The 14,263-nt window shown below is 40.3% G+C and overlaps 1 protein-coding gene across 1 annotated transcript; it reads right to left on the reverse strand.

Moving 5' to 3' along the window:
* Nucleotides 1–4,099: 4,099 nt before the first annotated feature.
* On the reverse strand, nt 4,100–13,440 carry LOC133424367 (tetraspanin-8-like). The gene is made up of 9 exons (XM_061714913.1): nt 13,244–13,440; nt 12,015–12,071; nt 7,550–7,669; nt 7,310–7,384; nt 6,985–7,080; nt 6,641–6,739; nt 6,477–6,509; nt 6,303–6,386; nt 4,100–5,535 (listed from the first exon to the last, which is right to left on the reverse strand). Exons 1-9 carry the CDS (start codon nt 13,301–13,303, stop codon nt 5,443–5,445), a joined length of 717 nt encoding a protein of 238 aa, XP_061570897.1. The 5' UTR covers nt 13,304–13,440; the 3' UTR covers nt 4,100–5,442.
* Nucleotides 13,441–14,263: the final 823 nt, after the last annotated feature.

The raw sequence follows: 14,263 nt of genomic DNA on the forward strand, positions 1-14,263 counted from the left end.
CCGGTTCCTCTCCCAGGCCCTGCAGGAGTCTTTCTGTGTGGAGTTTGCATGTTCTCCCCGTCCTTGAGTGGGTTCCCTCCGGGTGCTCTGGCTTCCTCCCACAGTCCAAAAACATGCTTAGTAGGTTAAATGGTGATTCTAAATTGCCCATAGGTGTGAGTGTGAGTGTGTCTGGTTGTTTGTATATATGTGGCCCTGCGATGGACTGGCGACCTGTCCCAACCCCTGCCTCTCGCCTTTGATGAACTGGGATAAACTCCAGCAGACCCCCGTGACCCTGCAAAGGATAAAGCGGGTATACACTGTAGATGGATGGATGGATAATGACAAAGAAAATGAGAGACTGCAAGAGATGGACTAAGAGTACCCTCCCACTAGGTGGTGTGAATGTTTCCGGATCGCTTCACTTTCAGTGCGTCTTCAGCCTGAGCAGTTTAGCTGTCAAGTCCCACTTTGCCAACAGTCTCTGCTCTTGTAGTCTTTTTTCTGGCATATGTACTATATATATGTATATATATATATATATATATATATATATATATATATATATATATATATATATATATATATATATATGCAGTATATATATATATATATATATATATATATATATATATATATATATATGCAGTATATACCTGTATAAATATTTGTCTAATATTTGTCCAAACCAGCTAATGTTGACGGTTCATTTTAATCAGGTGTTTTAGAGCTGACAAGCAACTACAACCTGCAGGACGGCGCCCTTCGAGGGCAGGACTTGGAAAATCCAGCTGGTTTTCTTCATGAATCAGCTTGGAACAGTTTTTAAAAAAAGGAAAAGGAAAAAAAACACCCGCTTGACACGTGTAACAATAATAAAGATAGAATTCTTCTTGGAAGGGTCATCGAAGTCACGTGTAGCACTCAGGAACTGTCTTTGGCCTTGAGTTTTTGGTGAATTGTACTCATTTCCTGGTCTAGCAGTACATGTACAGCACGCATAGCTTCTCTGTGCAAACATTATAACGGATGTAACTGGTGACCACCTCATGCTATCGTTCGTTGTTTGCCATTTTCATCTTGAATCAGTTTCCACATGACATCTATGCGTGCTGGGATGGCTCATATCTGATAAGCCATAGTGAAAAGCTGCTTCTGTTTCCTTGGGATATCACAATAATAAACTTCCAGTCGAAAGAAGGCCGAGATTGTAAGACTATACAGCTGCCAAGTCTAGAAAATTGTGAAGAATGAGTTTACGCTTTAGTTTAACATCAGAAAAACAAAACAAGGCTCACATATATTCAGTTCTTAGGAGCGACTGAGCTTCCCGAGGAAAAAATTTTTTTGTAAAAAATCGAAGTTGCATATATAGAATCCCTAAATATAGCACAATGGTGAATCAATCATGTTTCAGACTTGCAGTTCAGCTGGTGGTAAAAGAACCGCTGATACAGAGAATAAAGGATTATACAGAAATTAAGGATCAAATATGACATTGTCTGAAAAAATTATGTGTATATATATATATATATATATATATATATATATATATATATATATATATATATATATATATATATATATATACCGTATTTTCTGGACTATAAGCCGCTACTTTTTTCATAGGTTTTGAACCATGCGGCTTATACAAAGGTGCAGCTATTCTGTGGATTTTTCTTTCACCGCTCGGGCGCTCTAACCGGAATTAGAATAAAAACGAAGACAAAATAAATGCAAAGAAGAATACGCTACTTCTTCTTTAGCAGATAGAAGTAGGTAGAAGCAGATTTCAAACAGATAAATAGATAAATAAATACTGGTTATTTTCTCTTGGTTCTGTCTTGTTTTAATCAGCAAAGTTGCTGCCGTGTTAAAAAACACTGTTAGGAAAGGATCTATTTAGGTACAAACATGTACATCATTTACAGTTCAAAATGGTTCTGTACATTTAGTAAATGTCTAATCTAACATAAATATTTGCGGCTTGCATATCTTTTTTTTTAAATAGAGCGGATGCGGCTTATATACAGGTGCGGCTTATAGTCCAGAAAATACGGTGTATATATATATATATATATATATATATATATATATATATATATATATATCATCGGCGATCACTCGAAACAGTATGATTGTCCTCCTGTCGGTGAGTCTGGTCATCTATGGTACTTCAGGTGGCTGTGGAGGCCGATCCTTGATCCACAGTCTCTTGAGCAGTGGGGGCAGATATGACAGCTTGACTGGGTAGTGGTGGTGGTGCAGAGAGCCGTTTTAGTGGCAGATCTCTCCTTCCTTTGTTGCCTCTTGGGTGTCCTTCTCCAGCTGTGATGTGCCTTCATGGACCATCCTGCTCCACATGTCTCTCCGGAGAGCAACCTCCTCCCAGGTGTTGAGGTTGAAGTGGCATTTCTTCAGGTGGGTTTTGATAGTCCTTATATCGTTTCTTCTGTCCTCCTTGGGTACATTTCTCCTCCTTCAGTTGTCCGTACAGCATTTGCTTTGGCAGGCGGTTGCCAGGCATGCGTACAACATGGCCAGTCCATCGCAGCGGGTGGCGGATGTTGGTTGTGGTGATGCTGGGGATGCTGGCCTCCTTCAGGATGCTGATGTTAGTCCGCCTGTCCTCCCAGCCGATCCTGAGGATCTTTCTGAGACATCGCTGGTGGTACCGCTCCAGGGCCTTCAGATGTCTGCTGTAGATGGTCCGGCTATCAGCCCCACAGAGCAGAGTGGGCAAAACTACTGCTTGGTAGACAAGTAGTTTGGTTTTGACATGGATGTCCCGATTCTCAAAAACCCTCTTCCTCAGCCTAGCAAAAGCTGCGCTAGCACACCCTATGCGATGGTGTATCTCAGCATCAATGACAGTTCTTATGGAAAGAAGACTGCCAAGGTAGGCAAATTGATCTACATTTTCCAACATTTTGTCTCCCACATAGATTGTGGGGGGTTGGGGGTCTGTGTCAGGAGCTGGTTGGTACAGGATCTGAGTTTTCTTGATGTTAATATCAAGTCCCAGGAGTCGGTATGCCTTGGCAAAAGCATTTAGGATGTTCTGGAGGTCAGCCTCAGAATGAGCAACTAGTAGAGCATTGTCATCTGCGTACTGAAGCTCTGTGATGGAAGAGCTTTGAATCTTGCCCTTTGCCCTAAACCTGTTCAGGTTGAAGAGCCCGCCGTCTGTCCTACACATGAACTTGACGCCCTCAGGTAGGTTCTGGCTGGTGAAGTGGAGGATGGCTGAGATGAAGATGGCAAACAGGGTTGGTGCGATGATACAGCCCTGCTTTACCCCAGTAGCGACGTTGAAGGGAGTTGGTTCAGAGATGCCATTTCCAACCACAGTTGCGGTCATATATATATATATATATATACACACACACTAGGAATGGGCGATATTTTACCGTTCACGATAAACCGTCATAAAAATTCCCCACGGTAAGAATTTGTCATCTCACGATAAAAACGATAAATTGAGGAAATGAGAAAAAAAGACAGAAAGAAAGAAATGAGCCTGAAAGAAAGAAAGAAGGAAAGAAAGAAATGAGCCTGAAAGAAAGAAAGAAAGAAAGAAATGAGCCTGAAAGAAAGAAAGAAGGAAAGAAAGAAATGAGCCTGAAAGAAAGAAAGAAAGAAAGAAAGAAAGAAAGAAAGAAAGAAATGAGCCTGAAAGAAATAAATAAATAAATGAGCCTGAAAGAAAGAAAGAAAGAAAGAAAGAAAGAAAGAAAGAAAGAAAGAAAGAAAGAAAGAAAGAAAGAAAGAAAGAAAGAAAGAAAGAAAGAAAGATTCCCTTTGATGACACTTTTTGTATTTTTATCGTTATCGGGATAAATGCCAGAAATTATCGTGATAAATTTTTTAGTCCGCACCGCCCATCCCTAACACACACACACACACACACACACACACACACACACACACACACACACACACACACACACACACACACACACACACACACACACACACACACACTCTACTGGGGGTTGCCATGGTTTCCAAGGTAACCTGAATCAAACATCACCAAAAATTACACCTAAAGTGGTGTCCAATTACTTCTGACTAAGTACGACTAATCCCATTAGAAAAGAAGACAGTGAGACCAAGCTGACTTACAGTCTCTGGTTTATTCTGTAATGATATAATGTGGTTACAGATTTCACAATAGAGCGACGCCTTTAACAGTGTTTGTTTTCTGCTTAAATCCTTTTCCTGTTTCTCTCATACTGGACATAATGCGCAGATAACTGACCACAACCCAGAAGCAAAAACAATCAGCCTTTCTCAAAGGCAACGTGAATATACGCCATACTTTTTCTTAAAAAAAAAATAAAAATCTACAGCACATAATAAACTGTCATAGAACTGTTTAAGGACATTTACAAAAATAATTCAAAAAAAATAAATATGTACGTTTTGGGGAGGAATCATTTTGAAATAAGAAACACTGAAAAAAGTTTCTTTGTTAAACGTTAGTCCCGATATTTCCCACTTTAATGTTTTTAATGTTTTTAATTTATTTCATTGGCCATGAAAAAACTATTCTCACATTAGCTTTGCTCTGTGCAAACAGCACAATTTAGTTTCCCATCATTTACTTGTGTTGACCAAGCACAAGTTAGATTGTGTTCAAATATTTATAAGATAAAAGTCAGTGCAACAAATACTTTTCCCCCCCAAAATTACTTTTTTATCTAGCATTTTGGCACATTAGCAAATAACTCCTTTAGCTTGGCAGCGCTTAGCCATTAAAAGCTTCGAGAGGGTTTAAGTGAACTGGGCTTGTTTCAGAGGAGACAATTCTCCTACATCAAAACCTATTAGTTTTGGCGCATACACCTACACAAAGCGTGACGGAAACATGGCATTGCTCCGCACATTATCAACTCTCTTTATTTTTATCCCTCCAAATGTAGACTGTGTCAGTAGTTGAAACAAGGAAAATGTAAACCACACTGGCACGAAAAATACTTTGAAGTTAGTTTGTTTTTGAATCTTTATGTAACTTCCAGAAAATATAAGCGCTTTAATAGTTGTAGTATTTAGTTTAGGATATAGCCGGGATCTCTATTTGTCACAGAAGTATTTTCTACTAAGCTTTTTGAACCTGAACAAGCATCTTTAGTTACACGTGTACATATTCTACTTATACAGTATATATATATCTCACATGAAAAGAGTACTATATCTCATCAAATAATACAAAAAAGAAGGACTTTAAAAGAAAGGCTTGTTTATAGAAGCAATATTTTGAGGAGTACGAAGCTAAAAGAGCTCGTTATCAAAAGCGAAGCTTTCCTGCAGCATGCCACATAATCTCCCACATCCCCCCTCACTCTGTTGAAAGGTAGAAATTATATTTTAAAAAGTAAATAAGAGATTACATTTTAAGCAATAAGTCCTATTGTTGCAGTGCAGAGAGTGAAGGGCAGAGGAAACGGCTGGAGAAAATCAGTAGCCCTTCATGGCGATGGAGGGTCCTCCTGCACCGTCATGACGTTTTACCTGATGGATCATGAGGAAGGAGATCAGCAGGCCCATGAGCTAGGAAGACAAGCGACAGAGACAGATGTTAGGAAGAGAAAGATATGTTCAAACCCTGTTTCTTTATTTCAGTTAAAAGCCTGCATGTGTTAAATTTTTTTGTTTATTCTTATTTTCCTCTGACTGCAACGATACCAACTCTTCACCAAGTTAAAGAAACCCAATGAGACATCTATCAACTAATAAACTGAAATCAATTCAAAGTTTGGAGAGTTCCAAGTATTTCCCATAAAAATGTTCATTTTAAATGGTTCTCTTACGATCGTTCTATGGATCTGCATAGAGTAAAGATGCCGCTACCTGAAAGAGTTTTAAAACCTCAAAACAGCACAAAGGAACCTCTGCAAGTTTTATTTCACATGGGTTAAGGTTTTATGACGCTGTTTTTAGGGTTTTTACTCGTGCTCCGTTTTCAAAATCCAAGAGACAAGATGCGATGATTAAAAAAAAAAATAGTGTGGAGTGTTGTGATGTGGCCCTGACAGCACGTCTCCTTCTAAAAGATCCCTTTCGTAATAACTACCGAAGTACCAGAGAAACATAAGTCTCTATAAACAAACATGATGGACAATGGCCAAAGATCCAGGGGCCACGGTAATGTTTGGTCTGGAAGATTTCTGGCATAAATAAAACCCAACATTCCTGGTAATCCTGGTTACATTCCAAGTAACAATCCAGGGAGTGAGAGAACATTTGGCTTTCAGGATTATAAACTGAGAAATAATCATCACAAGGTATACTTTGGATTTGAGATCAGCTTCACTTACTGCTGTGACGGCAAACCCGAAGAGGATGCCCATGGCAATGCTGAAGAACAACTCCACCCATGAAAGTATGATCACACTGCAGCCCTGCAGAAGAGGAGGAGAGGAAAAACAGGGGTCATAGACTGCAAACATGGCTGGATGGCAGTTTGTAGGATTGTGTGGATCGTTGAATACCTCTTTATAAACGCTGGCTGGCCCTGAAGCTCCCTGTGGAGAAACAAAATGTGGTAAGAGCAGCTGACAAACTGTTGGACAACAAATCCTCAAAAGGTTTTTGTGCTGGATGATCAGATAATGATTCATGTAGAAAAAGTTTGACTTAAATGTATTCAACGTACCTGAGGTTTGACTCTACACTGATATACCGACATGCATTCACAAGACTGAGGGATCTCTGAACCCCAGTCCTCGGCACCGCTCACTCCACAGCAATGATACTGCAACCACAATAGAAAGACTTTCAGCAGGTGGGAAGCCTCCTCAACGTCAACATACACCAGTGAAGTCAATGCGTTCTTAACTGTTTGCCTGTTTTTACATTTTAACACTGCAGAGCAATTGTAAATGAAATCGTTTATGTAAAACCTGAATCCAAACTAGACTATATTAACTTAAGCCGTTTCGGATGCTTCCTCAAACATCCACTAAGGGCAGTGCAAAGTTTAAGGAGAAAAAGCCTTACCACTCCTTGCATTTCGCTCAGTGCGTTCCTCCCGCTCTCGTCCTCCATGAAGCGTTTGGCAAATTCGCTGGTCGCTCCCCTGATGGCATCTTTTGTCTACAATGTCAGAAGGGACACCGTGACCAAAGTGGCAGAAAAAAAGAAATAAGATATTACCACCAAGTAACATTGAGAAAGATGTCAGTGATGAGATGTTTCATGGGAGCTCAGTAGGACAAAGCAACCCTTTTAAAAATGATTCATTAAATCTGTTTACAGTCTTCATGAATGATCACACGTGAGCATGGATCAGTAGGTACATTAAGAAGCTGGAAAGGCACACTACCTTGTTTCCTATGACGACCATAATAATCCCGAAGATCAGCATGATGATCATCCCAATCCCCATGAAACCTGCAAACTGTACATGAAATAACATGAGCAACAATCACACAATAATTGGTTCTTATTCACTGATGGCTGATAGACTTTACTGATCAATGGTTAATAAAACGACGACATCAAAACGCAAAGTTCGGTCTTCATGAGTCCTTTTTCTGTGCATCATGCTGATTCTTGTACATACTATTTTGAGTGCGATGTCTTTCTCGGCACAGGAAGCGTAGATTCCAAGGCAGGAGATGCCGAGCACACCGATGGCGATCACCCATAACCAGCCCAAGCCCGGCGCTCCAAACTGTGACATCTGCTCAGCCAGTGACAGAACAAGACAACACAAACGCTGAATCTCTGCACAGCTGCAAGCGATGCATCAAACATAGCGGTTGATATCACTCAAAACCTTTTGTAACGCTGTCTCTTAATGTTGTTACATCAGTTGTTGCTGGAGTTGAAGAAAAGCACTGTATAATGTGAAGGGTCTTCACGAAAGGAAAAATAAATAAATAAATAACTGATTCTGGTCCTGTGGTGTAAATATGAACCTTATTTCTTAAGTCCTGTGGAAACATTAAGACAACAGGGAAACATTTGGGCTCAATCTGAGCCACGTTGTTGTTGTGGGCCTAATGTGGCCCAAATGCTGTGAACTGGGCCCAACTTGAACCTGTACTACAAACAATTGTAGTTTTACAATGAAATCAACTAACAAATAACTGAAATAAAAGCCTTAAAACAACCCTGGACAGGTCTGGATCGGATCATTTTTAATGGAACAAATCACATGATGTAAGTATAAATCATATCAAACAGGCGGCAGAGTCGGATGAACGCTCGGCTTTGGGAGGCGCGTTGTCTGGTTGGTAAACCAATTAAGTTGCACATGCACTTAATGGATGCACATAGATGCATCATTTGGAAAATTTCACACATCCTTTGTGCCAGTTAGGGCTGAGAATTGAGACGGTTTGGAACAACAGGAGACCAAGTTGAAGTTCCCAAGATGCAGAAACTGGTTAGATTTTAGTCCCTGTACTTAGGGTAATGATCTATGTTGGCATTCATTTTGTAATTGGGCCGAGTTATTTCCTCTGGCTTGCTGCATCTGGGCCATTACGCGTGCAGAATACCACGACTGCCCGAGATCTGCTGTCAAGTTCCAGTACAACAATGTCTTTTCCGTGCGTAGATACTTTGTGAGGGACTCGTTTGTATCAAATTTCAGTGCACAACAGCTTTAAAGCCCAGGGACCGAAGGTCTGCAGGATGGAAAGTCTGATTACTTGTTTTGGAAAATGTCCAACAAAAATGGAAAGTAAATTTGATTAGATGAGAACAAACAGCCAACTTTTATTCAATAAAGCTCTGCCGAGCTTCAGCAGTCTGACCCGCCCTGTTTTTCTGCAGCTCGGACTGCTGAAAAGTCGATTGTTAGAGAGGAAGCCTCCTCTGAGCTGTGCATGTTTCACGTTAAGGAAAAGGGAAAAAATCAGAGCCTCCATCTGGACAGCTTCCCTGCTCTGTGTAAACACTCCAAGTCCTTCACCTTGACTGCTTTAATCATTTCTAACAGCTATTATGCAATTCAGTGTGGTTTATATACAGAACGGTACACATAGTGATGTGATGAGCAGAAAATCTCTCCGTTCTCACAAAAACAAACCAGCTGCTTCAGATTTGTTTAACCTTCACAACGCACGAAGGGGCCACAGACAACGCACTGTGAGGGTTGAAAGTCTTTTTTAACTCTGAATGCACCAACGGTCTCTAACCACTGTCTTCAAAAAAAAAAAAAAATTCAATAAGTATGTTTTTGAAGCTTCGGCTATAAAATATAAGCATACAAATCTTTCACATATTGCATAACATCTGATCCTTTTAATTGCTCTATCCAGCCTATTACAGGAAATCTGCTGTTAAAACATCCTGTATGAACAAACAATAGACCCGTGCTTGGCATTGGCAGCAAGCTGACAACGGTCCTGAACATGCAGAGTTAAGATTTATGCTTTGAAACATGAAAAGCTCAAAGGAAATAAAACTTGGAACTCCCTGTAAACACACAATTGTGGCTCTGTTTGTTGCAACTGTGGACTACTGTGTTGAGTCAGCTACCAAATGTGAGGTGTTTGGGGGGTGTTTTTTCTTGCAGTGCTGAAGGTTTATAGTTTCCTTTATTCATGTAGAGATAGCAAAGGGTTGTACTATTCAAGCTGAACCTCAACTAATTAGGATGTAAAAGGATGTGGTATTTCACATTTTCACCACAAGGTCACCGGCTGCTGAGTGCATTTAAAAGTAAAAAGTAGAGCTGGGTATCATCAGTGACCTCTCGATACGATATGATTCCGATACACTAGGTCCCAAGTCAATACGATTTCCGATACGATTCGATATCGATATTCTAGTTACAATACCAATTTTGCTCTGGCAATGAAAGGGATTCTCAAAAAAATAAATAATCGAGGCGCACGGTGGCGCAGCTGGTAGTGCAGCCGGCTAACAGCAAGATTGTCCTGGGTTCAATTCCTGGCGGGGACTCTGTGGGCGCTGAAGTGCGTGTTAGTTCCCCCATGACTTCACACCCTGGGTGGGGTTGGTGAAAGGGCCTTTCTGTGTGGAGTTTGCATGTTCTCCCTGTGTTCCCTTGGGTAGCTAAAGTCTGGGATATACTTGCTGTTGGTGCTTGCGTTCGCATCCGTTCACGTCCGTTCGCGTGCACCACCAACCGCAACGTCGCTCGCGTAGTACGCGAGGAGAGCGCGTCGTACCAGCGGTGACCGATAGGGGGCAGTAAGCAGAGCAACAGTTGGAAAAGTGATTAAATATTTAGTAGGAGCGGTAGTAGCAGTAGGAGATTAGAACAACAAGTTTACATGACACTATTGGATGATTTGGAGATTATAACATTGCTTTGGTTGCGATCTCGGCAAAGGAAACAGCGCCAATGACCTCCGCATCATCACTTGTGTATCTGACCAGGACCAGCGCCACTCGCGGCCAGAGCGAGAACTGCAGGTCGTCAAATGAACGCAGGATACGCGTGGCTGCCATGATGTGTACGCAGTCTGAGCTGCAAGTATATCCCAGGCATAATGCGAGCTACCCTCACAAAAACATGCAGCAGTCCTGGGCTATACATGCCCCCTCTGGCCAACCGGGGAACCAGATGGGGTGGGGAGGATCTAGCCGGAATAACATGATCCTTCCACGCGCTACGTCCGGCCGGAGAAACCCCACCCTGTCTGGTGAAAAGAAGCGGCCTGCTCACTCCTGAAGTAAGGAAGCTCAGTGCAGGGCCTCCCGGAGTTGGTAGAGGGAGCAATACCCAGGACTGACTTAGGTAGGAGCACTGGGTGATAAAATGGGGAAAAAATCGGGATAAAAAAAATAATAATAATAATTTTTTTTTTTTTTAATCGATACTTGGATTTATGTATCGATAATTGTTCCTACACATGTATATCGATAAAATATCGATATATCGATATTTTTAACCCACCCCTAGTGAAAAGCGTACTAATTCAGGTTTATGTTTCTCAGAAGAGGCTTGCTTTTGTGACTTGATTTATTGATTTCTAAAAGCCTGTTTCAAGGTGGTGGTAACTGAACGAGTTGGCAGAATCCAACAAAAATGTGACGTGAAAGTTGTCACAATTGAAACAATCCGCCAGCACTCTGCTGCCCCCTGGTGGCAGACAGCATTTATCATTTCGACACTGATGTAGATTCATCGCTGTCAATCAATGCAGCTTTGGCATCAGGCCAATCTGTTTAAACAAGTGCACTCGTCTGTCTATGTTGGGATCATTTCATGTCGTACAGCTCAGGGTGGACAAACAAAGACAGACTTTTGTCCCCCATTTTTATGGGCACCAGGGTGACCATTTTTGCCCATATTCATGGCTACCTAGAAAAACAAAGACAACTCAAGGAGATTTTACAGATGTTTTTCAGAGCAGGCACATGAAGAAGTTGAGGTACTTTGAAAGAAGGAAAATAAAGCTTGGTGTATCACATTCCCTCTAGGTGGCAGCATACATTTACTTCTTGGTGATCAGAAAACAGGGCAAAAAATTTTATGCGGTACATGTTCTTATTTGTCTGCATAGATATGCAGTATATCTATGAATTGTCTGCACCAAGCCCACAACCACTTCCTCTCACTTCCTTGAGGCTTAAAAGCGGAACTGAGTTTCGTTGCAGTTCCTCGACTGACCGCTAGAGGCTGGCTCCAAAAGCGAGTCCATCTACACTGACTCCCATGTTAGCATGATCGACTTTAGAGCAGAAACATATTTACAGCCTAGTTCAAAAACATTTTAACCATTTTAATCATTTAACTTCACACCCATGACGAAAATGGGCTTCAAACCCAGTCTTCAGAAACCAATGGGTCACGTGACCAAATGCTTCGTCCATTGTTATATAATCTGTAAATGGTCTTCAGTTGGGACCGCTCAACATTTGTTTCCTCTTTCTTTCCAGCCTATATGCAGTGTAATTGTGTGTCAGTGTGAATATATCATCATAAAGCGTGTGATCAGCTCTCCCGCATTAAAAAGCTTAATATTTTCACAGAAAAAAGTGACAGCCTGCCACTGCACACACATTAAATATGAAATGGTTTCAACCATAATGTTGTCATTTACCTGGATGTTCAAGGAGGTGGCTCTCACTGCCGTGTATATCAAAACACACCCGAGGACCTGGGGACAGAGTATGAAATTACTATAAAGTTTAACAAAGTTAAAAAAAAAAAACATTGAAATTAGTAGAAAAATACAACCTGCATGACTTTACTTTAAATTCTGCCATCACTTGTGAGATCTGATGTTTTACGACCGTTTGATGTTAATTATCGTATTCAATTCCAAAAATGGAAAACTGTATTTATTAGTAGTTAATAGAGTTGTTGAAGAATTTTAAAAACCTGTAACCTTTCCTAAATTTTTTAAAAGAATGCATCTCTATTGAAGTTACCATGTAAAGGGTTAAAGATATTTTTCTATTTTTTTCCTCTCCTTTTCCGGGCTGCTGTTGTTTCAACAATGAGCCACATGAGGGAGACCAACACCAAAAAACTTCAACTATCTCTGCTCGAGGACATCTGCAAACACAAACCCCTACTTCTGGTTGTTGTATGCATCTTATTAAAGCCAAATTAGCTTCATTAATGATATCAAGGTGTGTTCTTGATTGAATCTAGCGTGATACTTTAGATTTCCAATTTAGATTTCAAATATAAAAAGATAAAAATCCTTAAAGGCTGGATGTATAAAACCTGAATATGAAAAATAAAATCCTTCTTGAATTTTTTTTTAAGTATCTTATTATGTCTTCACTCTTCAAAACATGTTTTTGGTGCAGTGAATCCATCTTTTCTACCTTTTTCTCTTCTTTCTTTTGGCCCCCAGGTTTATTAGAGCAGGAATGGCAGTTAAATTAATTAGAGCAAAGATTGCGAGTGGGCGGGCTGTAAGAGCACCCTTTTTTTTGTTGTCTCTATTCCTGGAACTGACTGTTCCCAGAATCAACAATTGACTACATCTGGATACAATTAAACTGTTTCAGGAAAAAAATACATAAATCCAAGTAAAGTCTGATCAATTCACCTACATTAATTTAGTTTTATTCGTGATATATGTGCATGTTCACATATTTTCACCTCTTGCACATTCATGAGATTTTTAACTATACTCTCACTCTTTTTACTTTTAACTCCCTTTTACAACATTTTTTCCTAAAAAGGTTATTAACATGACATTAGTAAGTCTTTTCTTTTCTTTCTTTCGTTTTGCTATAATATATTAATAAACTTTTTTTTAAGCCGAAAATGAGAATAAATGACAATAAAGTCAGAAAAAGTGTTTAAACTTACCACAAACACCACATTGAAGAAGATAAAAAGGCACTTGAGGCATCCGTTAATTTTCCCCATATTTGCTGTTTTGGTCTTTGGTTCTCAGAAGGACGAGCAGAAGGTCTGGATGGTCCGACAAACGAGCGTGTGTGTCGTGAGAATCTCCTTGCAGAGAGTGTGATGGATGGGGAACATAGAGCTGTGCCACACAGAGCAGATCTGCGGCCAAGCAGCAACCCTCACTGCAAACTTTCCCCCTGTGCAGACTTTTAACGAAATGGAAACCTAAGGGGTGAAAAAAAGGCTGTCACTCAAGGTTTTCTACCGTTTTGTGGTTGGGGAAGTTCAAAGACAAAGACAAAGAGGAAAAACAGAAATAAAGGTTGACATTTATCCAACGTCCATTGTGTGTAGTTAAAAAAAAAAAAACAAAGCTGAATTAAGGGCCAAACCCTGCAGACATAGAACACTGTTGAAAACAAGCCAAAGATATACATGAAGATTTACTCTAAAACCTTTATTAGTTGTTAAAGACTCACTTCTAAGTGTGTGGACTCAAAGCTTAACGTTTTTTTGTTTTTTTTTTCTGGGGGGGGCGAGGTAATTCTCCAAAACAACAGATCCCTGCAGGTTTCTTTTTAATGCAGGAGAACCTTGTGCTCTTGTTTGGGACTTTTATTTACTGCTCCAGTTTTAGAGGTAAACTGGATATCAGTCCAAACTGGATAACTTCTACTCTCCAAACCTCAAACCTTATTATTATGGTTTTATCGGATTTACCCAACCAAAACATCTTGGTCAAAGTTGGGAAAAAGGCTGTCCTGTTTAAAAGAATACCAACCACAGTCCAATCAAGCTTCGGTCCCCAAACAGAGAGGCTCCGTGATCAGTCTTCACATGGCCATAGAAAGTGGTGCTTGAGGTCAAGTTTGACATTTTATTAGATTATGCTCTTAAAACTGTTCATAAAAGCTGGCAGGTGAACTTGACCTTAGTTAAATCAAATTCCTTATGTTGGACTGGAACATGTCATGATTA

The sequence above is a fragment of the Cololabis saira genome, chromosome 23, assembly GCF_033807715.1.
Source record: "Cololabis saira isolate AMF1-May2022 chromosome 23, fColSai1.1, whole genome shotgun sequence".
Lineage (NCBI taxonomy): Eukaryota > Metazoa > Chordata > Actinopteri > Beloniformes > Belonidae > Cololabis > Cololabis saira.